General features: G+C 34.0%; 1 protein-coding gene across 1 annotated transcript in view; it reads right to left on the minus strand.

Moving 5' to 3' along the window:
• Positions 1-26,147, minus strand: part of LOC129230235 (paxillin-like) — a 90,834-nt gene extending 64,687 nt beyond the window's left edge. The window contains exon 1 of the mRNA XM_054864635.1: positions 25,911-26,147. Coding sequence (XP_054720610.1) covers positions 25,911-25,923 — 13 coding nt within the window. The 5' untranslated portion in view covers positions 25,924-26,147. The remainder of the gene's footprint in view (positions 1-25,910) is intronic.
• Between the last annotated feature and the right edge of the window lie 1,563 nt (positions 26,148-27,710).

Here is a 27,710-nt window from a genome sequence, read left to right on the forward strand (position 1 = left end):
TCGGCAAAATTTTTAGTTCCATTCGGCAAACTGAGAATTCTCGCCTTTCCAAAAATTTAACTTCAGGGCGCCCATGTGCAAGACCTTACTCTTTTTGTCAATATCGTCGCTCTTTTTTCCACTTGCACGCCATTTTTTATAGTACATCTCAAAAAATGTGTAGCATTTTGCTTCCGATTCTGTTTGTTGTTCGAATTCATTTACAAATCACCGAGAAACATTTACAGTGGCTGCCGCTTATATGAATCACGTTTTTTCTAAATCAAAGGTGAAATTTGTTCTGCTTATACGATTTGATTCATTAAAGCGGCTGATTCAATAAACCACTATTTCAATTAACCGGCGTCCACTTTATCCGAAATGAAGAAAATACTATACAGATAAATAAACAAAGCCAAATGCATATAGCACGTACGAAATGTCACACTACACAACCTCTCGCTTAGTCTATTTATTTAAAGGTTACGTATTGGCCTTGGAACTCGATTCAACGACAGACACTGCTCTGCGTCACCTCCGCAAATAACTCCGCAACCCAGATATTCCATCTTCTTCAGTAGCGTCGATCGCAACCGGACGGGATTTTCTCCTTCTTATCAAACATCGGTCTGCGGCTTCGAATTACACAAGAACACGTGGATTACGCATGAGTCATGCAACTGATAAATAATGCTTGATTACAAAGAAATCCGATACACGTGTCCCTTTACAAGTTAAGAATGCCACCCCCCTAAGAGCTAGGGTGCACCCCCCCTAAATATCGCGGACACCCACCCCAAAAAAGCAAGAGCCCTTCCCCCCCCAAATGAGTGGGCACCCCTGCCCTCCCGCCCTCTTTCGAAAACATTATTTCGTAATGAAAAATTATCAAGGGTTGGCAACCTAAATATCGTGGGCTGAAAGTAATCCACATTGATTAAAAGGTACTTTTAGCAGTGGCGTGGCTATGTGGGTGTGGGCCGCCCTGGGTGCTGTCAGTTCGAAGGTGACACCCGAACACGATGTGCAACAGTTCCCCCTCCCGCCCCTTATTAAACCGAGGCTACGGGGTCGGGCTGATTTTGGGGGTAAAGAAGTCGGAGTCAGGAATCGAAGGTCTAGAGTCGGAGTCGGGGGTCGAAGGTTTAAAATTCCAAGATTCATTGCCGGGAGTTGAAGGTTTAAAATTCCAAGATTCAGAGTCGGGAATCACAGGTCTAAAATTCCAAGATTCAGAGTCGGGAATCGAAGGTCTAAAATTCCAAAAGTCGGAGTCTCATTTTCCTTCAAAGTCCGCAACTCTGCCAGTGCTCGCGGAGTCGGACTGATTTTGGGGTAAAGGTGTCGAAGTTGAAGGCCCTAAACTCCCCGGAGTCGGCCATTTTCCCTCCGACTCCACAGTCCTGATCAAAACACATCAAAATAGAACAATAGCTAAAAGTGTTCCCCCCTCTCCTCTCTTGTGATTTTTCATTTAGCAATGTTTTTCCTTGCAAAAAACATATTCCTCATGTTTTCTCACAACTAAAATTAGTTGGAAATTCCAGTTTCAAACGAATACAGAAAATAAATAAATATGAAAATAATACTTGTGGGTTTTGCGCTTGCGATACATATATTTAATTAGGCACTTTTAATACGAATTAAAATTGTTACATTAATAATACTTTTATGAATATTATTACTTTCTAACATTAATGATGTATTAATACATGATAAAAATTTTGCACATAACTTTTTGGTTATTTTTAATGATCAATGAACAATAATACTATGATTAATTTAACTTTAAAAAAAAAAAAAAATACTGTAGTTGAAAAAATAAATATCAAAATATTTTCAAAATACATATCGGATATATATAGTGATGTATATCATGATACATATCGGCGAATCCTGCAACTAACCAACCAAAACAGACAAACAATTTCATTTCAAAGTTGGCGTTTTGCAAAAATACAAATATTAAAATTTGTTAAACAAAATATCCGGTATTCGGCCGCGTGTTCACTTAGAAATTTAACCGAATATTCGGTATTTGGCAAAATATGGTATTCGGTACATCCCTAGTCTCCATCCTAGCGTATATTTTAACATAATGTAAAAACAACCTATTTTCTGTTATCTTTATAGCCTAAAAACGAGGTTTAACAAGAGCATTTACAGCAAAAATACCATACATCAATCCTCAACGCTCCAACAATAACGGAACTTTCAAGCTTATTTTATGGGGGGAAGGAACATGACTAACTTAAGGAGCTCATTTCCAAAGTGCTCCAAACAAAATATCCCTTCACAGAATGAAAAACAGCAGTTTCCTGTTGAATAAAAAACGCCAGCTCAGGAATTCTCAAACAAGGAAAATAAAGCTCTTGTAATTTTCTTCACTTTTAGAACTCTTTAAATGAGTCACGTTTCACAAAAAACAGGAATTCAGGGACAAAGAAAAAGATTTCGCTTTTAAGTGTGCTGTATTTTTAAGCACTGGAGATTAATTTTTTAAAGAAATACGCATGAAGCATTCGAACTTATAAATGCTTTTCTTAAATATCACATGCCAGGGCCCAATACAGGCTGATTTTACTACCGTTTTTCGGTACCTTCACAAAAATCTTATTTTAAAATCGGTACTTTCACAAAAATCAAGTTATAAAATCAGCAGCTTCACAAAACTAACTTTGAAAATCGGCACATTCTAGAAACAATATTAAAAAATTCGAAAATTTTACAAAAATCTGTATTCTAAAATAGAAAACTTGTTTTTCTGTTTAAAACACAGTTTACTCATAAAACGAAATGCTAAGATGATTTATATGAACAATCGCTTAGGTAACAACTTTTTCATAGTAATAAACTCATTTTTAGCTGTTTTTCGCTAAATTGCATTTACGCAACGTAGCATCAGTTTTGGGGGAGGATGATTTCCTGAATTGTACACAGTACAAAGCCTATTGAGCTGATGTACAATGGTAATTTTCCTACCTCTTAGCCCTCCCCCCCCCCAAAGAAAAATAACGTTAGAAATAATAGTAAACGACATTTGAACCTTTCTAACTACCATTTAAATTGCTCTAATTTTCTTAACAAAAAGTAGAATGTGCCTTTGAAAGATCCCAAACACAATGCTAATAAAAAATTTTTTTCACAAAAATAGATTATTGATACAGTACTTCCACAAAAATAGGTAGTGAGAAAAAAATCCTGGATTTGCCCCTGCATGCTATAGTACGGGGCTCAACAAATACTGAGAGCGAGGGGGAAAAAACCTTACCTTACAAAAACTAGAGTCAAAAATACAGTGAAATCCCGTTACAACAAACAAAACAAAAAATATCCGTTTGAACAACCTATATTTTTAGTTTAAATTTAATTTCCATTACATCGCTTAAATCCCATTACAACGAACAAAATTTGAGTTCCGGTGAAGTTTGTGGAACGGCATTTCACCGTACTCGTCCATTCTGAATGCGCAATGAATACGGAAACATACAATACATACAAACAATAGAATTACCCGCGAAGAGTAAATTTCATCTGTAGGAGCTGTCATTCGATTTCAGCACACAGAAGGGGGGGGGGGGGGCGGAGGAATGCAGCAGAAATTTACCGATAACTTAGTAATATGTATGGGAAATCTTTAAGCAGCGCGCGGAAATAGTGTTGAAACCGAAAGACGTACAGCTGTTCATGATGTATGCTGTCAGACTATGCTAGTCCGGATTTGGCTCCTACTGTTTTCTATGTTTTTGTTCATATGAAAATCTACCCCGGGGGACAAAAGCTTGGTTTAGAACAGCGCAGAGAATTGTGTGTTAAGAACATGCGGCTGAATTCACTGACGAAGGTTGGGAAAATTGGTGTTATGTTACAACAACGGTGACTACGTACAGATGTAGCTGGATGGTGTATCATATTTAAACGTTCCAAAAAAAAAAGTTTTCTTTTCACTGGTTCTCATTTCGCTACTAATTGATCCTTCCATAAAAAAAAAAAAAAAAAAAAAAAAAAAAAAAAAAAAAAAAAACTGGTAGTAAAACACACAAGAATGTAATTGGTGCGTTTTGTTTGATTTTTGCCACTGCTCTTCAATAATTTCTCTATATTTTTTTTACTTTCCCACATTAAAATTTGACACTTGGGAATCTAGTTTCTAAAATTCCATCTACTGTAATGAAGAATGCATTGCAAAACAAAATATCAACAGACACAAAACACGTCGGGTTACAGGTTCATAAATAAGAGCGGGAAAGTTAGGAATATAAATATACTTCTCACCAACTTCTCCTGCTTTAAAAATAGCAAGTGAACACCAGAAAGAATTTTTTTTCCCCTTTTCTGTCCCAGTCCTTTCTTTCTTTTCTTTTTTTCAAAATCCATCTTAAAATCTATCAGTGCGACACCTTCTACTCACTACGTTACCTCAAAATAAATGGAACAATGGGGTCGTTTCCAAATTTTAAAAGTATTTTTTTCTGAAACAGCATGCTTAAAAACATTGGATCTGACCATTTTTTGATAAATTTATTTACGTTTAATATTTTTTAAAATTTACTTAAATCGAAACGCTTTCATTGTTTACGGCTTCTGCCGAAGACATCACAAATGATGAAATGCCATTCAATGTTGCCATTTTCACAGTGCAAAATATTTAATTCGCATCTTTACTTACGTGCATTGGCAACGATATGGTTGATAGCAAGCGTAGAGCGCAATTTTAATTCGCTGCTTGATTATTATAACGTGGAAACGTAGTAGAAAGATGCGGCAAAGTGCATCATTTGTGACGTCATCAAGACCACGCCTTGTTTGAAAAACTGGAAATTTTAAAAAATTAATTTAAAAAAAAAAAAAACCGTTGGGAAAATGAAAGTATTTTCTGGGTCCATGTTATTTTTTTTTTTTTTGCTCATTCTATCCATTTCAATGACTAAAAGTAGTACTTTTGACTGAAGGAAACCACCCCATTGGATTTTACTGAAAATATATGAGTTTCAACTTTTACTTGTAGGTTGCAATCCTTTCGAATCATAAGGCATACACTTGAATACAATTTCAATACTGCCGTCCTGATTTCAAAAACGCAGTCAATTATAACGCCAATTATTTTCTGTTTTTATGCAAAATTATTTTATGACGTTTTCATTTTCTAATTTTATTTCGATCTTCATGAAATTAGTATTTTATTAATAAAATGTTTTTTTTTATTTATCGAAGTAACATTTCCTGAACTTCATAACTAAAAATATCTTCATCTTCCTACTTTAAGAGTACTTAAACTAAAATTTTAAGTTTATTCAAAAAAGTAGCAGTTATTTAAAAAGGTTTTTAATTGAACTATAATGCCTTCTAGGCACTATAATTGAACACAAGTTAGATTAGTGCCATCAGCTTGTAATGAAAGTTCATTTTCTTTCTACAAATTAAGAAAAGTGCTTATTTGTTGAATCCATTCATTAGAGATCCAAAATCCTTGGATCTCTATGAATGTAAATTTTACTGGCATGATTTAAGAAGCGAAGCACAAAGCTTTTCTAGTAGACAGCAAGGTATAAAGGATGAGTAATGACTTGAGGTGGTCTTCGATTCAACGGACAAACAACATGTTTGGCAAATTTGTAGCAAGAATATGTACTCCCACGACAATCAGCAAACATTAGAAGGCCATTTCATTCTAATGCAGGATTTACTAAAAGGAAAACACTGTGTATTTCATCAAGACAAAGCGCCTACTCATGTGTCTTACTCAAAAAATATGTGATTTAACATGAATAATATCAATGTCATGGACCGTTCGTTCGTTTAGTTCAGACTTAAATCAAATGGAAAAGGTGTGGGAGCATCTAGCACGAAAATTATACAAAAATAAGAGTCAGTATTTTTCGATCAAGGACCTTAAAGCAACAATAGAACAAGCATGGCCTGAATTTTCCCGAAAGGTAATAAAAAGCTCGATACTTTTGATGGAAAAATGTGTGTTTGAAGTAACTAGAGGTAATGGAAATACAATTAATCATTAAAATTTGTAACTATGTTTCTCAACCTTAAATATAATCATAGGACACCCTATGCTCTGTTTTTCCAAATCAAGTCAATACGCGATGTTTTTCTAATTAATTTACACAAACTTGTGATTCACGAACTGTTTATTATGACGCCAATAAGAAAAAAACATTCTTATTTTTACTGTGAGATTTATTTTATAGTTTTGTCAGTTTTTTGGGGACAAGGTATAAGTTCTTTCCTTCAACTTTGAATGAATTTTTTTTTTAAAAATGAAGTATTATGACTAAAACAAACACTCAATTAATAACTTGGACTACTCGTGAAAATGCACGATAAAATATGTGGTAGACTGGCATTTAACAAAAGAGATACCAATTTTTTTACAATTAAAAACATAGCATGCAAAAAAAAAACAACAACATGATATTACCATGCAACTATAAGATATTCAGCTAAAGTCTACAAAAACAAACAAACAAAAATCACAAAATATGTTGATTAGGTGTCGTCGTCCCCCCCCCCCCCCAAAAAAAAAGACGAAAGCCGATGTTTAAAGTCGCACACCCTCTTATATTTTTCTTTTTCGGTCAAAAAAATTGTAAAAAAGTTTCATATAATTTGAATAACGGCGACCCGCGTGCCGACTTCCGCCTGAAAGTGTGTGTTGTAACGCCGAATCGAGAAAAAAAAAAAATTCTGAAGTTTAAAATTTCATGTTGATAAAACGTTGCTCCTATAGCCTCACAAGTACCACAAACATATTTATCCAACTTAAAAAATATTTAGGTGTCCAGCTAAAGGCCTAAAATTTGTAATTATCTTCAAAAAATTGATTTTTTTCTATACATTTATATAAAAATGTGAGATATATTTTAAGAAGAAAAATGTAAACAGTAAACTCAGTGTTTCGCTCTAAATAGAATTTTTTTACTGTCTTGCAATATTTAAGTCTCCCACCTAGAACTCAAAATATGGATTTTTTTCAAGTTTAAGTTAAATTTTTCATTTTAAATACATTATTATTTTTATTATTCATTTGCAAATGTGTTCACTAATGACTTTTGAACTTGATATTTTGTTGAAATGTATATGTATTTTTTTAAAAGATAAATCGAAACCGTCGATTTTTTGAAGATCATAAATTTTTGGCTTCCTGGTATTGACACCTAAATGTTTCTTAATTTGGATAAATATTTTTGAGGTACATGTAGGGCTATATAGGAGCAACGTTTTATCAAAATGAAATTTTGAACTTCCAAAAAAGAAAAAAAAATTTTTTTTTTTTTTTTGGCCTAGTAAACAGGTTTTGTTTACACTTTTGGGCGCAAGTCGGCGCGGGTTGCCGTTGTTCTAACTATATAATTGTTTTTTTTTTTTTTTCTTACAATTGTTTGACATAAAAGGAAAAATATTAGAGGGTGTGCGACTTGAAACATCGACTACTGTTTTTTTTTTGGGGGGGGGGGGGGTGCACCTTAATGTTGATAAATGACGCAACAAATAATTTTTTTGAGGAAAAAAAAATCACATGAACTTTTTTTTTAAGAACAAATTAAAAATATTCCTACTTTCTGATTACTGAAAAAGTCCATTTTTAGCCTACTTTCCCAGTAAAAGTCAGAAAAAGAAGAAAAAAGCATGAAAGAAAACTTAATGCATCTTAAAAATGTCGCGAAAAAAAATCAAAAATAAATAAAATAATTGAATAAATATCGAAAAATTAAAAATTGGAAAGTAGGGTATTGAGATGGGGAAAAATGTATGTCGGTCTGTCCCCCCCCCCCTAATAACTTTTGAATGAATAGTCCGATTCGAACAAACTTTTTTTTGTTCGAAAGATCTCGGCGAGGACACCTCATTCCCATATTTCATTTTTTGATTTGAACTATTTTTTGTTCAATTTTGAACAGCTCAAAAAAATTTAACATTAGGGCCTACGGGGAAACTGAAAGTCAATGTACATTCCGTACTTGAAGGCGGATTTATTTCAAACAAATTTTGTTGGAAATAGCTATAGACGCCAAACTTCAGACTCCGAGAATTTAGAGGCACCTGACTCCGACTCTTGTGCCCGACAATTAATCGGACTCCGACTCCCCGACTTCGACTCTGACTTCGTGGCAAAAATTTATACACGGAGGACGACTGACTCCGAGTCTTGGATATTCGTCTCTGACTCCTTTATCCCAAAATGAGATTGACTCCGACTCCGCAGCTATGGTTTTCACTGTGAAATAATTATTGTTGATATGATTTGCTTTTATTTTCACGCTAAAGTTTTAATTTAGGTATTCAGTTTTCGACGAATAAACTCGGAGTCATTTATGTTTCTACATAACGATATGCACAGACGATTTTTTTTTTTTTTTTTTTTTTTTTTTTTTGACAATGAAAAGTATTTCTTTAAGTTGACATTTTATTGTTTTTATTTATTTTGGTAAGTGCATTAATTCATTAAAAAAATTATTTTGGCAACAGGGGAAAAATAAACGATCTTTTTTTTTGATATGATGTATTTATTTTAATAAGCTTATTAATTTTAATTATTATTTCTTCGTTTTAAAAGCAGTTAAAGAAATTTTTTTAAGGGAAAAAAGTGTATTAGCTGCTTTGTTTAAAAGGTGCTGCTTTTTTTTATGCATCTAATTTTTTTAGATGTGTGAGGAATACTTTATTCCTAGAAATTAGCAAAAATATGTTTGAAACAATTTGCGATTTTAGCTATTTTTGAGAATATTGATCAGGTACTAGAAAGTAGTATGGGTATACGGGAAAGTAGGCACGTATAGTTCTAGACGGAACTTCTTGTTAATTTTTGTGTTTAAAGTTCATTCGTAAAACGGTTTTTACTACTTAACTGAAAATTAAAAATTATCCACAATATAGAAAGGTTTTCACATGAAATATTTAAAAAATCTGTAAATATTGTTTCTTTGCATTAAGAGTTAATTTGTAGTGAAGTAAACTTTACAAACGCAACATGTTCTCAAAAATCAATAATAATTGGGAGAAACGTTAGTGAAATTTAGAAAACCAAAGCAGTTTCAAGCTTTCTTATTCACATAAGTTTATACAGACTAAAAACAACATTTTTTTTCTATCCCTCTCATATCCTCCCTTACACATTCGACAGCTATTTTACAAAATTCATTTTGGAAAATTATTTAAGAAAAAAAACCTAAATATTGCTTTTTTCTATTAAGAGTTACATTGCAGTGAAGTAAACTTTACAAGTGCATAACAAGCACTGAATAATCAGTAATAATAGAGCAAGATGTATGGTAAATTTTAGAAAACCAAACAAATTTCAAGTTTCCTCAATCACTCAAGTTTTCTCTCTTTCCTAAACATTCGAAAGATATTTTACAGAATTCAATTCGTAAAAATAATTTAAAAAACAATTTGCAAATATTGCTTCTTTATACTAACAGTTAAATTACAGTGAAGTAAATTTTACATGCGCATAACATGCACTGAATAATCAGTAATACTAGAGCCAAATGTATGGTAAAAAGCAATTTCAAGCTTCTTCAATCACTCAAGTTTGTGTATAAAAAAACCTTTTATCCCTTTTTCTTCCCCCCCCCCCCTCTCTCTCTCCTCATAACCAATTCGAAAACTATTTTACAAAATTCATTTTTTTTGGGGGGGGGAGGAGGAGTAAATCTCTTAATATTGCTTCTTTACATTAAAAGTTCAATTGCTGTGAAGTAAACTTTACAAGCGCATAGCGAGCGCTCATTAATCAATAATAATAGAGTCAAACGTATGGTAAATTTAAGAACACTAAATCGATTTCAAGTTTTATCAATCACTCAAGTTCTCCTCCCCCCTCCCTGTTCCTCCTCTCTTTTTCACACATTCAAAAACTATTTTACAAAATGAATTTCGGAAATAAAAAAAAATCTGTAAATGTAGTTTCTTTATATTAAGAGTGAAATTGCAGTGAAATAAACTTTACAAGCGCATAACATGTTATCGGTCATCAGTAATAATAGAATACTTGTGGGACTTCGTTTTTCATTTTATTTTATTTTATATTTTATTTATTTATTTATTTTATTTTATTTTTTGCCCTCAAACCTGTGCGCCCTGTGGGAGTCAAGGTTGAAGCACCCCTGAAGGGGACTCAAACTGGCCCTGATAGCAACGACTTTGTTTCAACTTAGGATTACAAAACAGTAATCAATCTTATGTCACAATTAAATTCTCGTATCATCAATATAATTTTATACCGCTGAGGTAAAAGCCAGTGCTTGAACAGTTGGGAGAAAAAACATAGGGGGAAAGCACCTCTTTTTACAGAGTACGTATGTATCATGGTTGGCGACTGTTTAGACTATTTGTGCCACATTGAAATCAAAAAGCAGTCTTTTTCTTTCCCAAAAATATGGTTTAAAAAAATTGCATTCTACTTATCCCCTCCCTCCCCCCAAAACTACAGCATTAGAAAAGCTATAAAACATCCTATTCATAGGTCGTGGAGGGAAATTATGACGGAGTGTTTCTTCCTTTCGTCATCGTAAACTTAGTCATAGCTCTAATGTTCTAAAACTATCATCGGAGAAAAACACATTTCTGAAGAACCCCATCAACTAAGTAACGGGATAAAGTGAATCTTACAGAACGGAAACGATCACTTAGCTTCTGAATGAAGAGTGCTGACTCAAGAGCTTTGAGAGTGTCACTTGGTATACAACTGTTCATCACTGAACTGCACGTTTTTCAAACTAGTCACGTACAAAAAAGTGCACAGGGCGGAAATCAACCTTCTTTCCAACAAGTACTGCTGTCTAAAGCAAACAAGGGTGACCATGCACCATGATTTTTTCTATGGATAAGGATGACGAGCAGAAACATTAGCTTTTTTTTTCTGTAAACAAAACGTTGGTTGGTTGACAGTTCAATAAGGATTTTTAGCGCAAAAACCGTAATAGGCTATACTGCGCCAAATGAAAGAAAGTAGAAAAAAGTGCCAAAAAAGTGAAATTGTTTAAGTAATAACAGACATAAAATTTCTAGAATTTTGAAAAGCTGTGCCGAAATAAACACACAAACGAAGTTTTAAATTTTGAATTAAAAAATCAAAAGAATAAACTGAAGCATAAAAACATCAATAACTAAATAAAGAGGAGACCAAAAACAAGGGCAAAAAGTTGAACACTAAGAAACCCCATCTCTTGAAGGAAGGGGATCAATTTCGAACGAGGTGTGTCCCCTAAAATTTCCTTCAAAGAAAGATGATTTAAGAATTTGAAATGAATGTGATTGAAATTTGAACAAACGGAGCGGAGAGGATATTAAACACTGTCTGATTGACATTGCATGTGTTACGTAGACAGGGAGGTGCTCACCTGAAGGAGGAGGAGAGGTCATGACGCAAACTGCACCGTTGAAATTTTTAGAGGGGTTGTTTCCAGATGTATTTTTCTCTTGTTATGGGGAGGGGGCAGCTCTCGTTCTTGGGGGGGGGTCTTTGATATTTGGGGGGCACCATTGCTTTTGGGGGGGGGAGGCACCCCGACATAGAGAAGCTAGTTCGCGGTAAAACATATGTCTATGAATAAATCTGGTATGACAGAATATACATTACATGTAGAAGAAAGTAAAAATATTATCGAATTGTCATGCCGTGGCGCGAGCGCTACTCGATCATTCACTATTATATATATGAGGATGATAGCAGACACTATGATCGAGTAATTATACGTCATATACAAAAAAAAAAAAAAAAAAAAAATGTAGCGACGGGGATGCCATTGACTCATTTGTTAAAAATTTTTATCACAGAATAAAGAAAGAAAATGTCTATCCTGATTTTTAAATTAGTGCACGTTATACTTAGGAGAATACAATGCTGTCGAAAAAGGGCCAAGGAAGGGAACAGTTTGTTGTGTGGAGAATCCTCGAGTGCCTGAACGCGTTTTCTTTTTATTCATTGCTTTACCTTGTGTTCAAAAACAACAAAATCTTAAGAAAAAAATTAACGGCTACAACTACAGTGAAATCCCGTTACAATAAACTTCTATAAAGGGCCACAATTTCGTTTGTTGTAATGGAATTCAAGCGATGTAACAGCAATTAAATAGGGACTCAAAATGCATTTCGTTGTATTGAAATTCGTTGTAGCGAGATTTCCCTCACTATATATATGTACACATACGCACACACACACACACATAGAAAGAAAGGAAAAGAAAAGAAATTGCAATGTTGCAGCTCCGTCTCTAAATTTTCCGAAACAAAATGAAAACGTCAAATCTTAAACTGTACAATCAAATTCGCATAAAATAAGCCCGCGTAAAATGAGGGTCTACTCTACTGTATACTAAAACTACATGCACGCACAAATGGGCACGGGCAAAATAACTCGAAAAGAATTCTGCTTAATTTTGATTTAAACAAAGTAAAGTAAAATAACTATTGAAATGAATGAACCAGAGTTAATTGGGCAATTTTCGCCACTAAAGTCTAAAATGATATGACATTCACGAACATTAATTGAACTATCCTATGCAAACATGCAACGAAGATGTAAACTAAACGATTGAAGTGTACAATGTACATTTAAAGTCACTTCCAACGTAATAATGATTCCACAACAAGATGAATAAATTCATTCAACAATAATTACGTTGTTGATCGTTTAGAAATAAATACGTAGATGCTGATTCGATATCAGTATTTTCAGTAGCGGCCGTTGATAGAATTCTAAACTGTGTGCAAAAATTCAGGCATAAACATTCAGTGGCGTCCCAAACTTAAGTTTGGGGGACCACTGAATGTTTATTTTCCGCCCTCCTTAACTTAAGTTAAGGAGGGCGGAAATTCTTAATTCGTCGAATAATGACAACTTTGCCGAATGGAATTCCAAATTTCGTCGAATGATGATAATTTTGCAGAGTCAAACTCCAAATTTTGCCGAATGGAACTTCAAATTTTTCCGTATGATGGTAATTTTTCCGAATCGTGAGATAAAATTAGCTGATTAAGAAATTTTTTGGCGGGTCACAGTGGTTCCCATCGGAGCGCCCCTGTAGACAATCTTTAATAGTTTCGTTTAGCTGAGTACAGGTTCTTCATAACAAAGTGGAGAGAGGTATTCTCCACTAGCGAGGACTTTAAAGATACCCAACTAATATAACTCTGAAAATACTTTCTGTATTTCCAAATGTGAGAACTTATAGGGACCGATTACTGATTGACCATCGATTACATGGAAAGACTGATATCCGTTTTATAGGCGGAAATGGACGTATCTATTAGTTTATAGGGGTGTTAGTTGATTTGCTACAGATGTGCACTTTTGCTTCTCTATTATTTAGCCTTAGTTTTGTAAAAATGAAAATTTGCTCACAGCAACATTTTTTAAATCTGAAGTATATTCGATCTATATTCTCAGGGCAAAAATTAATTGATTTATTTATTTATGCACAATTAAGTTTTGAGCTTACCATTTTGCTTTTACGTTCCTGAACGAAATGAAAATATTTTCTTTTCTTTTTGTTGTTTCCATGGTAACTATTTTTGTTTTCCCTTATTTTATTTTAGAGAATGCAATAAATGAATAAGACACCAGTTACATTATAAAAAGCGTGTATCAAAATTCCATCGTTATTTTCCCTTCTCCCCTGCCTAGATTAATTCAGATGGAATAGTCTTTACTTGGCAGATTGCCAAATTACATACAATCCGCGGTCAAACAGTACTTTTCGGACTGAAGCAACTGCATGGTATTAAAAAAGAAAAAAAGTCACACGTTTTTAAAGTTTGTGCTTTCACAACGGGACGGACGGTAAAGACCAAGATTTGGATTTTTTGTTGGCCATCAGTGGCGAGTAGAAGCTAAGTTATTAGGCGCCATTATTTTTTCTATGCCAAAACAAGTGATGGAACAACAAATCAGCTTTTAAACTGCTATTACTGAACAAATATTATTAGTTTGAATAAGTGTTAATGTAACTAATTAATGGAAATAACGCTAATTAATATTACAGGTGGGGTCGAAGAAAGTGGCGACCGGGAGGCGAATAATATGAACATTTTTAGTTGCCAAGTAGAGAGTGGCAACAACTAGATCTTTGGCCGATCTTGATATTTAACGATGGTCAACTTCGAGATGCTGTTAATGATAGCGGCTTACACGGAGTAAAGGAATAGCTTGACCACGTAAATATGGCGGATGACTTCGGAGTGGAAACATCATTTGTACTATTTGTAAAAGGTAGAATCAGTCAGAAAGAGCTGAGGAGTAAGAGGCTCGTTCTCACTGATCCTATTTATAACAAAATATTAACAAACAACCTATTCCAAATGATGTTTTCCGCTTCAAGGTCATCCGCAGTCTCTCTGATTGATGCCAAGCTTTATGGATAAGAGCTTCTCTCTAGGTGATCAAACCAGACGCACCTCTAACACCCAAACCCACTTCTATCCCACAGAGTGCGGCAAGATAAACAGGTACAAATAATTAGCAACGTCACTTAGCAAACAATTTGGAAAACAAACTGCACACATCCCGTGAAGAATCCAATGCTAGGAACAACGTTCGAAATCAAATGCAAATGAATAACTTCCCGAAGCAAGAGGAAATAAACATTCTCCTCTTCGGCAAGAGCAAAAGGAGAGGAGGGAGCACCCTATAAAAGCGTTCCAGACCACCCTTGCACTTCCTGTGTTTCACCCGTCCCCTGAATCTTTCCTCTTCACAAACAGGATGGAGAACCAAGCGCAAATTAGCGTGGGGCGCGAGGATAGATCCGAGTTATTTATAGCTGGCAACAGTCAACTGCATGAGAAGAAAACGGAAATGCTGGATAAGAGAACCTAAGATTGTTCTGACTGAAACCTGAGGAAAAGTTTACAACTTTTTGAACATTTTATTCTGTAAAAGATAGTTAAATTGAGGAAGAAGGATAGTTCGGAAGTTATTTGCAGCCTTCCTTAGAGCAAGCAATGTTTGCAGCTGATAAGCCATAACTAAAATAAGAGGCAGTCCTGTCAGTTCGAAGTTTTCCAGGGGGGTATGAATTCAATGCATTTTACAGGGGAAAAGCATCAAAATAAAACAAAAATGCATAATGACATAATGATTTTAAACTCGAGGGGTTAGGGGGAATATCAGAACCCGCCACCTTCTGATTACTCAAATGACGGGCCTGGAAGGAGAGGAAAAAAAACAAAAAGAAAAGATTGAATCTAAATCAAAGATTGTTCTGAATGAAACCAACATGGAAACGTTTTTTTTTTTAAATTTATTTATGTTTTTTATTCCATGGAAATTATTGAATAAATTGAAGTGGGAAAATAGTTCCGAAGTTATCAATAGCTATCATTAGCCAGAATGCATGAAAAGAATGAAAAGCTGTATTTAAGAATCGAAATCAGTTGAAAAAACTGTAACCTGTTGAGAGCAAGTTTCTTTTTATTCCACGACAGAAGTTAGTAGATAAATCTCATCTGCGAAACTTATCATGCCTAATAATTTTTCTTTCCTTTCTTTAGCTTCCTTTTTAATTTGAAATTAATGTTTAAAAAAAAAAGATAAGGTTTTGCCATCGTTGAAAAAAATGAATATTCTCCTGAGCTCGGAATTAACAGAGATCTGCTCGTAAGCAGGGCAGTTGAGAGCCGAGGCGGGTTTATTGTCAGCATGTTCGCTAGGGTCCGCCTCCCCCCATAAAACTTGTCAAATTTATATTACTCCAGTTCTGAGCCAGGTCCCCTTCACGGGATGAGCCCCTAGTTTCGGACTAGGCTGACTGGCCTCTCGTCCGCCTTGCTGGTTCGGGACCAAAAAAAAAAAAAAAACCATTGGTACAGAAGAATAAATTTTAGTGGTCCATCTGAACAGTAGAACAAAGTTTTATTTCTGTTTTCAATTTAAAAATTTTAAGCAACATAATGTTTTGAAACTCTTTAGAGAAAGATCAGACCATTGTTTAGTCTTCCTACAAGAAAATATCTGTTAATTTCTGCAGACAACTAATTGTTTTGGTCACTCTAATCCCTCTAATAGAAGTCGAAGCATTAACAGAGATTAGATTTTGTTGGCTGAATTCCCTGACTAATGTTGGTGTTTCAGAAAAATGCCTGCTATTTCGTACCTTACCCAGTGGCTGAGACCTGTTTATTGCTGTTTGACTCCTTTGTCATACTAATTCTGTTTTACATATTTTTGTGTTTTTTCTTTTAATTTTTAAAACCAAGGTGGAAGGCTAAAAATACGGATCAGCGAAATTTTGTAGTTACTGCTTCATTAGCCCAAAGAATTATTATTATTACTATGTAATTGTTTTAATTTAAATTTAGGAAATGTAGATACAACTCATGATGTCAAAGAATTGCAGAAAAGACATCGATGAAACCTTAACGTCTCTTCGTCAGTGTGCAAACCCTCAAAACGGAACGGCAAAGTTGCAAATCGGTTCACTCAGAGCTCACATAACATGGCTCAACTAGTACAACTCTGTCACATACTGCAAAAACTACTTTTCGAGAAAAATGAATTAAAATGTCAATGCGCCTTAGCTTAAATTCTCATAGTAACACATTGACACATCTAAAAAAAACAAGTCCCCCCCCCCCCCGTTTGTGGCTGTCTTGTATTTAATAGAAACTAAGAAAAATGCACCAGGACATGTTTTTCACGCAAAATCGACAATTTTTGACTAGTGGCGGTGTTGTTTTAGGTGTGTCAACTACAGTGAAACCTGCGTATAACGATACTGTCTACAACAATAACTTGTCTATAACAATTTTTTTTTTTTTTTTTTTGGCCCTAGCAAAATGTCAGCATGAATAATCAAACTGTCTATAACGATGACCTGTCTATTACGATATTTTTTTAGGTCCCAACAGTATCGTTGTAGACACAGACAGGTTTTACTGTATTAATCAAAACAATTTTATTATTATTATTATTATTCTCCCTCTCTCTCCATCTCATTCTAAGACGATAACTTCTCAATTTATCGTTTTAAAAACAGGTATCAGAAGGAATCAATGAAAGAGGGATGAAGAGACAGAGAAGTAAAAATATACTTTTTTGATGACATGCCTTCCCTAAAGGCGACACTTCTGACAGTTGGTTCATCAGACAAATTAACGGAGGGAATGATGCATTTGGAGGGAGGGTTTACTGTCTTCTGCTGTTTAAACTGAGTCATCTATCATCAGGCGCCTACGCGCCGAATAAATAAATAATGCCGTGGCGACACAAAATCGCTTCGAGGAACGGCGATTTGTGGGATATGGCGAAACGGTGCCGCAATCGTGTGACATTGTTTGCATTCTTTGCATTTTGTAGCAGATTTGCGAGTGAATTTATGATTGTTTTGTTTCTCTTTTCGCAGGAAAAATGGAGCAACAACCCTTCAGTTTCTCCCAATATCACAGATGAAAATATAATTATTTGACTCTGGAATAAGAGAAAAAAAAATGTTCAGTTAATTCTCCAAAATATTTATCATAAAGTTGCATGCGTTCAATTCGGTTTCTCTCTCTCTCTCTCTCTTTAATAAAAAAAGTAGATAAATACAAAAATAATAATAATAAATTCAACAAAAACTTGTTTTTCTCGTTGCATAGCCCGAGTCTTGAACGATGAAAACGCCGAAACAATAGACATTATAATATTCGTTTTAAGTAGAGAAGTATAATATAGCTAAAATACTCTTTGTTTAATGCAAAAAGGACTGCGTCAATTAAAACCTCAAACGCAAAATAATTTTTTCAAAATAATTCCATCCCCCTATTTAAAAACTATTTATTATTTTAATCTAGCTTTGATGGATTACCGTTTCACAACCTAGGATTACATGAAAGAAAAATGCATTACCATATTTCTACAATAAAAACAACGGCTAATATATCGTCGCCTCAGAGTAACAGTAAGATATCTTAGTGTTATTTCTGATGTTAGATATCTTACTGCTGCTCTGAGGCGACGATATCTAGTCCCGACAATGCCATACTTGAAAAATTCAAATTTTGCTAAAATTGTCCAGTTATCCACCAGTAGCAAAAACCTATCTAGAACAGTTTCACCATTGTAGAGTCAAAAATAGCAAAAAAAAAAAAAAAAATCCAGTCATCTATCAAAAGCATTAAAGCAGGTAAAATGGATGCTCTGTTTGTTGGAAGAGAAACTCTTCAAATTTCTATTTACACATTGAAAAAGGTTCATCAGTGTTACTTTTTACAATACTATACTAAAACCAGCAGAAAACGAGCTGATGTGTGCATCACATGACTTCCTTTTACACCAATTTAAAGTTATTTCCCCATTATTGGCAATTTTAATGTGATTCAATAGTTAACTCTTTAAATCTCACCAACAATGGCCAAATGGAAACCGGATTTTAAAAAAAAATCGCCATATTTGTCGCCAACTTGGCGACAAAACTTGGCGACCAAAAACTTGGCGATATATTGCCAAGTGTCTGCATAAATTATAACACCACTTGAGTTTACATTGAAATTAACATTGATTTCCCCCCCCCCCAAAGGTGTAAAAGACCCCCCTTTGGAACATTCAAATGCAACCAAAAAGGGGGGTGCACAACTAGACCCCGCTAGGAGTCTACGTACCAAATTTCAACTTCCTAGGACATACCGTTCTCGAGTTGTGCGACATACATACGCACATCCGCACAAACAAGCATGCGTACATACGGACGTCACGAGAAAGGTCGTTGTAATTAACTCGAGGAATGTCAAAATGGATATTTCGGGTGCCTATACATTCTTAGGCTCTTATCCGCATGTGGTCGGGTTGAAAAAAAAAAACTTAACATTAATTCGGGGGTGAGCAAAATGGAAATTAATGCCGAATTTTGAGTGAAATTTTTTGTCGCGAATACAATACTTCCTTTTTTGTAAAAGGAAGTAAAAAGCGACCTTCACAATCACACGAGGAGAACGGTAAAAAAAAACATGGTTAGGATTATTTTTATTAAAAAAATATTTGAGAGAAACTTAAGATGTAAAATTTCCAGAAGTTTTGAAGCGGTGAAAAAAAATTTTTTTTTTTCCCCTGGAAATTTTTTTTTTTTTTTACAAATTAAAATGTAGTTTAGTAGCTATATTTTCTGAAAAAACAAGTGATAAATATTTAAAAACATATGCAGTCAACTAAATTACTTTTTTTCCAAAGAAATATGCATAAAACTTTTACGATTTAAAAAAGTCTTTCCGTTTTCTGACCATCAATATAGTTTAAAACACCAAAAAGGGTATAAAATAGTCAAATCATCATCAGTTAAATCTGAGGGGAGTGTAATTTTTATAAATTGTTAATTGAATTTTTTGACTTTTTTTTTTAACAATAAAAAGTTTTTTACATGCACTTACATAATTCTGTGCCGAGAATACATTTATAGTTTCAGCGAGAAATGTTGCACATAATACTTTGGTGCATAGGGAAATCAAACTATCTCACAGCTTGCAATTTCATAGTTCATGTTTTCATGTGGGATACAGAACATTAAAATAAGTATTTAAACCAAAAAAGCATTGGAACGTAATTCCTTGGGACGCGCCGAGCAACCGACAGTAATTAATAATCGGCCATATTCGGTCGCTTTGCCGATTATTCATAATTGGAGAAATTTTGCCGGTTAATTGGTGGGGAAAATATTTTTCGTAATTGTTAAAACTTCAAGTATTTTTTGAAGAAGAGATCAAAATGAGTAAATTTATCAACAATATAATATTTTCTACAACATAATTATAACATTTAGTATGAAAGTGCACTGCCTAAAATAAAAAGAAAGAACACAAAATTAGCAGAAAACTGAATTAACATTGAAATTAATCCACACAGCTGACGTTCACACAGCATTATGAAGAATCAAATATTAAATCCAGGTACTTTTAAATTGTAATAAAAAAACATGATTATATTTTAGGATTGTCAGGACATAAACAATTTCTTGATGGTTCATATACATTTCCTCCTACACTAAATAATCCTTCACTTTCGTGCTTCGTTATTTCCGTTGTCATTTTGATTTTAAAAAAACTGATGGTTGAAGTAATGCTAGTTTGGTTAATTTAATTTTTCTGTTTTGAATTTTATGCGAATTTCAATGTCACAACATGTTTCATAAGCCAATACTTTTCCCTACGTCCAACCTTTAGCTTGGTGCTTTAAGGATTACGTTATAATTTTCATAAATAATAAGAAAATCTTGGGTTAAGTGGTTACTAATAAGAAAAAAGTTACAACTAAATTAAAAGCTTCTTCTGAATACAGGCAACTAACTAAATATTTGAATTTTCATGTCTAGTTAACATAATATTGACAATATGAAAATTTGCCTACTGAAACTAAATAAAATTTTGAAATGCTAGTTTGAAAAAAAAAAAAAAGTTGGACAAAATAAAAAACCATCACGATCATTAAACGGTAATCAGCCAACTTGCTTAACGGCGCATCCCTAGTAAATTCTATACAAATTTCTGAACACATTATTGCATGCAAGAAATTTCAAAAATTTTCATTTTTCTTGATTGAAAATAAACAACTCTGGAAAAAAAAATCTTACCCCCAAAATTCTGAGGATTTTACAACCGTTCCTATCTCTAAGAAACACTAACACACACTCAAAAGTTTTTAAAAAATAATGTCATTTAAGGGAAATAGAAAAAGGTGAGCAATTTTATGCAATTAATACAGAAAATGCTCATTCAGTAACCATTGTTAAAAAGCATGACTTTAACAACAACGTATAAGCTAGGTAGTTACCTCCCGTGTTATTGTCGAAAAAAACAAACAAACATTAACTTCCTCATAAATTTGATTCATTAAAAAAGACACATAAGTTTTTCATTTAGGAAACCAAGGGCGCCCATATGCAAAATTTTAAGGGGGGGGGGGGCTCAGATATTTTCCCCATGGTTTAGCAGGATATTTTCCCCATGGAAATTGATTTCAGTGCAGATTAGAGTTATTAAAGTTTGACATTTTTAATAAATTATTCATTAATGACTGGAGAAGAAATGTTTTTTCATTTTTGCAAAGAAAAAAGTACTAAAAGCAAGGAAGTTCTAATTTCTAAGGGGGGCTTGAGCCACCTCTTGCCCCTCATATGGACGCCCCTTGTAGGAAACAAAAAACTCACTACTAGGTGTCGTTATGATCAGGGCTATGGAGTGAGAGTTGAACTAATTTTTCGGTAAAGGAGTCGGAGTTGAAGGTTCAAAAATTTCAGGAGTTGGAGTAGGTCATTTTCTCTCCTCTTCCACAATTCTAATTATGATGCCTAGATTTAAATTATTTTTTCTAGCACTGATTGTGCGTTTATCAAGCTCTGTGCATTATCATACACTCACTTAATGTCAATATTCTTCCCAGTACGGAAATCTCTCACTTGGTACAAGAGATTAAAAACAAGATACATAAATTATAGAGAATTCAAATGCATTTGCATCAAATTAAGTTTAAAAATAAATAACTGGCAAAAATTTTATAAAAGGAATACCAGTTTCATTTTAATAAATTAAGTTGTTGTTAATGTCATATCTCTTGAAAAAAATTGGATGCCATGGTGCATTCAGATAATTTTAGCCATATATCAATTGCCAAGTCTGATAACTTCCCTCCCATTCCCATGACCTCCCATTGAGAAACCACAGGAAGTCACTGTGACCTCCTGGAAAACTTCATCATTCAGCAAATTTTGTATGACAAATTAGCAAGTCCTGAGACATAATTGCAATTGTTCAATTCACCTTATTGATTAGATGTACTCATATGTGCATATCCATACTTTATCAGTCGATAAAATTTTAAGAGTTCCTTTTGGCTAACTGAGAACTTCTCCACCTCCTAAAAGTTACAGTTCGGGCCTCCAACAACCAAAATGAAAAACATCTTTCGAAAGGCAGTCTTAGTTAGACCATTGAGTTAATTCAGTCTTAGGAGAGTTGTTGAAATTTTAGTACCTTTTAATACTATCAACAGAAAGTTTTATAGTTTTATGGTGCTTTGTTTTTCACTTGCTGTTTCATTTAATTCCAAACCTATATGAGCAGAGCAGACAAGAGGCCATGTCAGTCTGGTCCGAAACTAGAGGATCGGCTCAAAATGCACATGATAAATGCTTTTTATAGTTCTGTGGTAGAGAAAGGAGCTTCTGGAAATGTATTGCGATGGAACCCAAGGCCAGGGGCACCCCATAGGAGGTCACTGTGACTTCTAAAAATGTCCTTATTGGACAAATATTTCCTAACCATTCAGCTAATTTGGGGACATATTTCAATGGGGCAATTTTTGAATGCCCTAATGCCCCTTTTCATTATGTGAACTAAAGTGCATGGTGCCTATTTTATCCATTTGGCAAAAGCTGGAGTTCCATTTGGCAAATTGTGAATTTCCATCCCCTTTCAAAAATTTGAGTTCGTCCCTGCCCCAGACCTATAAATTAGGGGCGGTTTGTCACTATGGGCCGGGTGGGCTTGCCCCCCACCCCCACTCCCCGAAAAATTGTGCACAGAAAAATAAATTATTTATAAATAACGTTTTGTATTTCAGTTTAAAAAAAACAACAGAACACTTTTCATATCTCTAATGAAATATTAGAAGTTTTCCATCTGTTAGTGTTTGCGCTTGCAAGCTTTGAGAATGATTCTTGGGGCTTCGACTGGGTTGCCCCAGCCACACTTCCGCACCTAACCAATCACAACGATTCAACCAGACAAACCAAAACTGCAAGATGCACCACCCCAATTAATCCTCCATGGGCAAGAATTCTCTAGCCCATGGAAAAATATCTTCACCCAATAGCAGTATAGAATGGCTGCAGAAGGTGGGGGAAGGATTTTAAGCACGTCACTTGTACGAAAAAACAGCTCGGAGGGCAGAAAAAGGGAGCCCACATGAATGAAAAAAACGTATATTTTCCTCCGTCCCTCTTTTGTCTTTAATACAGCTATTAATATCTGGAAAAGGGATTTACAATTTTATGGATTTATCGCATCTCATGCATATTTTTATTTATTTATTTTTCTGCTTGGAACTAATATGAGGGGAATTCTCGGAATTTCTGAATGGAGAGTTTATTTTCGAGTAGCACAGATCAGTTGGTTTTGAGTGTGGTGCTAATAAAAGTTCTGAATTTTTCGGAAACTTTTACAAAACAGCTTAAATTCGGTGAGATCTATTCAATTTTCTTTTTTGTTCTGATAGTTGGCTGAAGTAATTCTTTTTGAGCAATCACAAATTGCTTAGTTGGATGACACCCATCCTTTGATTTTATTTTTCTATGCTTATAATGCAGGTGTCCACGTGCTTCGGAATCGAATTATTTATAAAAGACCCTTTTCGACTTAACACAATCCTATTTACATAAAAACAGTAACCAGCACACAACATTCAGCCCCCCATTCATTTGAATTTTTACGTCTTGAACTCAAATTATGCGATAAATGCCATTAGTAGAAACAAGAAAGCCAACAAGCAGAGTCCTATTGCAATTCGCGATTGCGAAAAGCATAATTTGGGAGAATTCAAGATCTCAAAACTCAAACTTTTTTTTTTTGGCATTTCATGTTATTGGAAGAGCTAAGCATTTTTTTATATTGAAAATACAGCTTCAAAGTAATACATTTTGTAGTCAGTACAATATATTTAACAAAATTGTGCCATCGGATAAGCACTTTATAAATTACTAAAATGTTGCAAGTTTTTTTATATCCTTATAAACAAAATTTACTGTGGAAGTTTTATTATTTTTTACATAATTAACGACAGAATATTTTTAATTAATAGGATAAGCAAACAAATGCACAGCTTTTTAGAAATGATTATTATGATCATTTAGCAAAAAAAATTTCTGAAATATGTGCAAAAACAAAAAAAGTCTTATAATTTTTTATAATATTGAAATATTCTTAAGTGTTTTGATTTTTTTTAATGGAATAAAAAAAAATTATTGATTAGTCAGTAAGCACATGCAAAGATTTCAAAGAATTACTCATTTTATTTAAATGCAAAAAAAAATGAATTTAACTATGAATGTGATCTGATCACTAGATATTGTGATGTGTTTCCACACAATAAACTAAAGGTAATTCTAATTTTGAAAAAGAAGAATACATTGGCAGTAAAGGAAACTTTCTAGAAAAAATATTATTACCAATTTTGTAATTTGATATAAGGAAGTGCGGCTAAATCGAAATTAATGCTGCTGCGTGATCAACTTGATCGTTTTTGTTATAAAGAGTGTAATTAGTAGTTTGATTAAGGCTGGGTGTTGTTTTGTACTAGTTGCATGGGTTGGGTGTCTTTAAATTTAGGTTGTTTACCTTGAAATTAAAAAAAAAATCAAATGGATTATTTACTAAAACACGAATTTCATCTTTGACGCTTGAAGAGAAGCTCAAAATAAAGAAACTGCAAAAGGACTATATTTTGTTGCTCAGCATTACTAACTATAGCTCTCTTCATTTTATCTGTATAGATATTATTGTGAAAGCTTCATACAGCGGGCCCACCCATTAAATTAAGGCACAAGCCGCCACTGCTATAAATCTGCCACTGTTTGTTCTACAAGAAACAACAGGAGCTCTTCAGCACCTTTTTAGAGGCTGATGTCACTTGCTATCATAATATTTAACCCCTTTCCCCCTTTTTTCCCAAAGTGTCATGCTTCACCTTAACCCCTCCCCTTGACACTAAGTCATGCTATGTAACATAAAACATTTTTTTCAAAAACCTGTGATATCGCACTTGCTATCCCCTCCTTTTCCTTGTCACAAACTCAATTTCATGAGTTCCCTTCCCCTCAAAGAGTGACATCATTTGTGAACCACCCCTTACTAAATGGAGCAAGATGATCCATCCGTACAATGGCATAGTCATAGAAAAATTTAGAGAACGATATGGTTAGTTTTAGTCCTTTTCTATGGTCAAAAAAGAAGGTCACCCCTTCGGGGGGGGGAGGCGAATCACCCCCTTGGACATGCCACTGCAACAGTATACGTAGTTAAATAGATGGTATGATGAGAGAAAAGCTATCTTAACCCTCCCTTAAAGTCATCAGTCTAATGAAAAATGTTGAAAGTCAAAAATTATATCAATAGAAAAACTTAAATTAAAACAAATTTAAATACCTAGCAATTATTTATACAAATACAAATGTGACGAACAGCAACAGCCTCTGAGCCCAGTTAGGCAAGTCGTATTTTTTTCTCCAAAAGGAAGACTTTTTTTTTTTACTTTTTTTTTAACATTTCCTTTAAAACGATCGTTTTAACCACATTAAAACATTCAAGCGTTTTGAATTACACCATCATTTTGTACCTTTGACGAAGAGAAATTTTGAAAAGAATAAGAGAATGAAAAAAATGCAGTAATGGGTAAGAGCTTTATATGGCTAAATACAAAATGTGACGATCAGCAATGTTTTCAACAGCCAGCCATCCTAGTCACTTAATTAGCCCACGAAGATCAATGGCCCTTAAAGCTATCCACCCCCTTGCTCATTACCGCCTCTTCTGGTAAGCTATTCCAAGTGCCCACGACCCTGCTAAAGTAGTAGTTTTTCCTAATTTCCAAGTTAGCCTGAGATTTAAATAGCTTAAAACAATGACCCCTTGTCCTGCTTTCCCCGCAAAAATTTAATCCATCTACATCTTTCATTTTGATAAATTTAAATAACTGAATCATGTCCCCTCTGACTCTCCTTATACTATATTCGAACAGTGTAAAAATCAACACATTTATATTTTTAGGACTCTATTTAAATGGGCAAAACACGAGTAAAATATTCGTACACAATAATTGCAAAGGAAATTATAAAGTTTTAGCCGATTTGAAAAAACAAAAACAGTTCTCAAACATAATGAAGAAAACGGCAAACATGAGTTGCGTAGAGTATGTAACTTTTCAGATCAAGAGTTAAAAGAAATATTTATGCACTTACCTAGATCTTCCATTTTCAATTTCAAATTAAAAAAAAATATATGAATAAATCGGTATCACTGAAGACAGTCCGAAACCAAATATGAGAAACAAGAGACAAACTGGTTAGCTCAACAAACACAGTAACAACAGACACACGAAGGTGATGGAAAATTTCTAGTCAAATGATTTTTTTTCTTTGAAAAATTTAAATGTACTGCCGAGACCTTTACGTCAATCAAAACATGACTCAATCACATTCTTCATACAACCAATCCTTGACACAACTTTCGTATGCAAAAAAAAAATTGCTATTAAGTTACTAAATCTTATCCAGAGGGCGCAACTGCATATGAAAAAACGAAACTAGAAAATTTATTTCAAAAATGGTTATTATTTCTAAAAGCAATTGATATAGACTACAATAAAACACATGTTATTAAATGCCTTTATTTATTTATTTTTTTGCATAAAAAAAGACTGAGATTTTCAGAATTTATCAAACACTGTTACTACAAAAATAGTGCTTTACTTTAGTTTAAATTGCATACTTAAAAATAATTAGCATTATTTACTAAATAAACAACAGCGTTTGAGAGGCATAAATGCAAAATAACTAGCAAAAAATATTTAATAAAAAAAACAAAATCAGAATCCTAAATGTTATGAGACAACTAAACTGGGATTAACATGTGTGACGTTACCATGGACATAACATTTTTGTTTACAAATTGTTTTTAATGTTTCAACGTCCATCGTTCAGCCGGTAGGCAAAATATGGAAGTGTATGTAAACGTTTGCTTTTAGAAAACTTTTCAAAAATGATCTGAATGATATTCTGCTATGTATTCGAAAATAATTTTGTTTATTTTTACTTTAAATTAGCAGTGGGGTACAATTGCACCTATTCCCCAAGTTCTTTCAACAATTACATTCCTGTTTCAGAAAAAGAAATAAAATTTTGTTAAGTTTTGTACCCAGTGGCGTAGCTACAGTGTTTGCCGCCCGGGGCGATTCTTCAATTAGCCGCCCTTTCGTTGTGAAATAGCTAACACATTAAACTGTCAAAGGTGTTAAAATTAAAACTAGAAGTTTAGTTAAAGAAAAAAAAGACGGGAACAAATCTGATATACCCCCCTCTTGGCGACTTTTTCCTGTTGGCGCCAAAAAAGCGTCGCCAAGAAAACTATGTATGACGTCATATGTCATACATCGTTCTTAGCGATGCTTTTTTAGCGCCAACAGGAAAAATTCAAATTATGTCATTAATTATTTAATGAAATTAATGCATTAATTTTTTTCCGTTGTTTCTCCGGGATACGAGCCCTCGGTCTCATAGTACTTTCGTAATGAGACCTCGGCTCGCCGGCCCTGCCTTGGTCTCATTACGAAAGTACTATGAGACCTCGGGCTCGCCAGGACCTCGGTCCGTTATCCCTCCGACTTTTAATATACATCACAGTCGGATATAAGTCACAGATCTCCTCCGTTCAGTATACAATAAAGTCACAGATTTTATGTGAAATTAACACCATTTTTGTGCTACAAAAATGCCAACCAGACCAAAATACAAACTACCAGAAACACACTAAAAACACAATAATTCAAAATATGTTCACTTACCTTTTTTACTTTTCTTTTACTTCCTCACGTGAGGCAGTGCACATATGTTCCGCTGTTAGGGAAATTATCCCATTTTTTATTATCATTACTTTACAAAAATATTTAAATTATGTTTGTTTTGACAAAAAAAATTCCAAAAAAAACAACCTTATTTTACTTGTATTTTGTACTCCACCCAATAAATTTCGCGAATTATTTC

This window comes from Uloborus diversus, chromosome 9 (genome assembly GCF_026930045.1).
Source record: "Uloborus diversus isolate 005 chromosome 9, Udiv.v.3.1, whole genome shotgun sequence".
NCBI lineage: Eukaryota > Metazoa > Arthropoda > Arachnida > Araneae > Uloboridae > Uloborus > Uloborus diversus.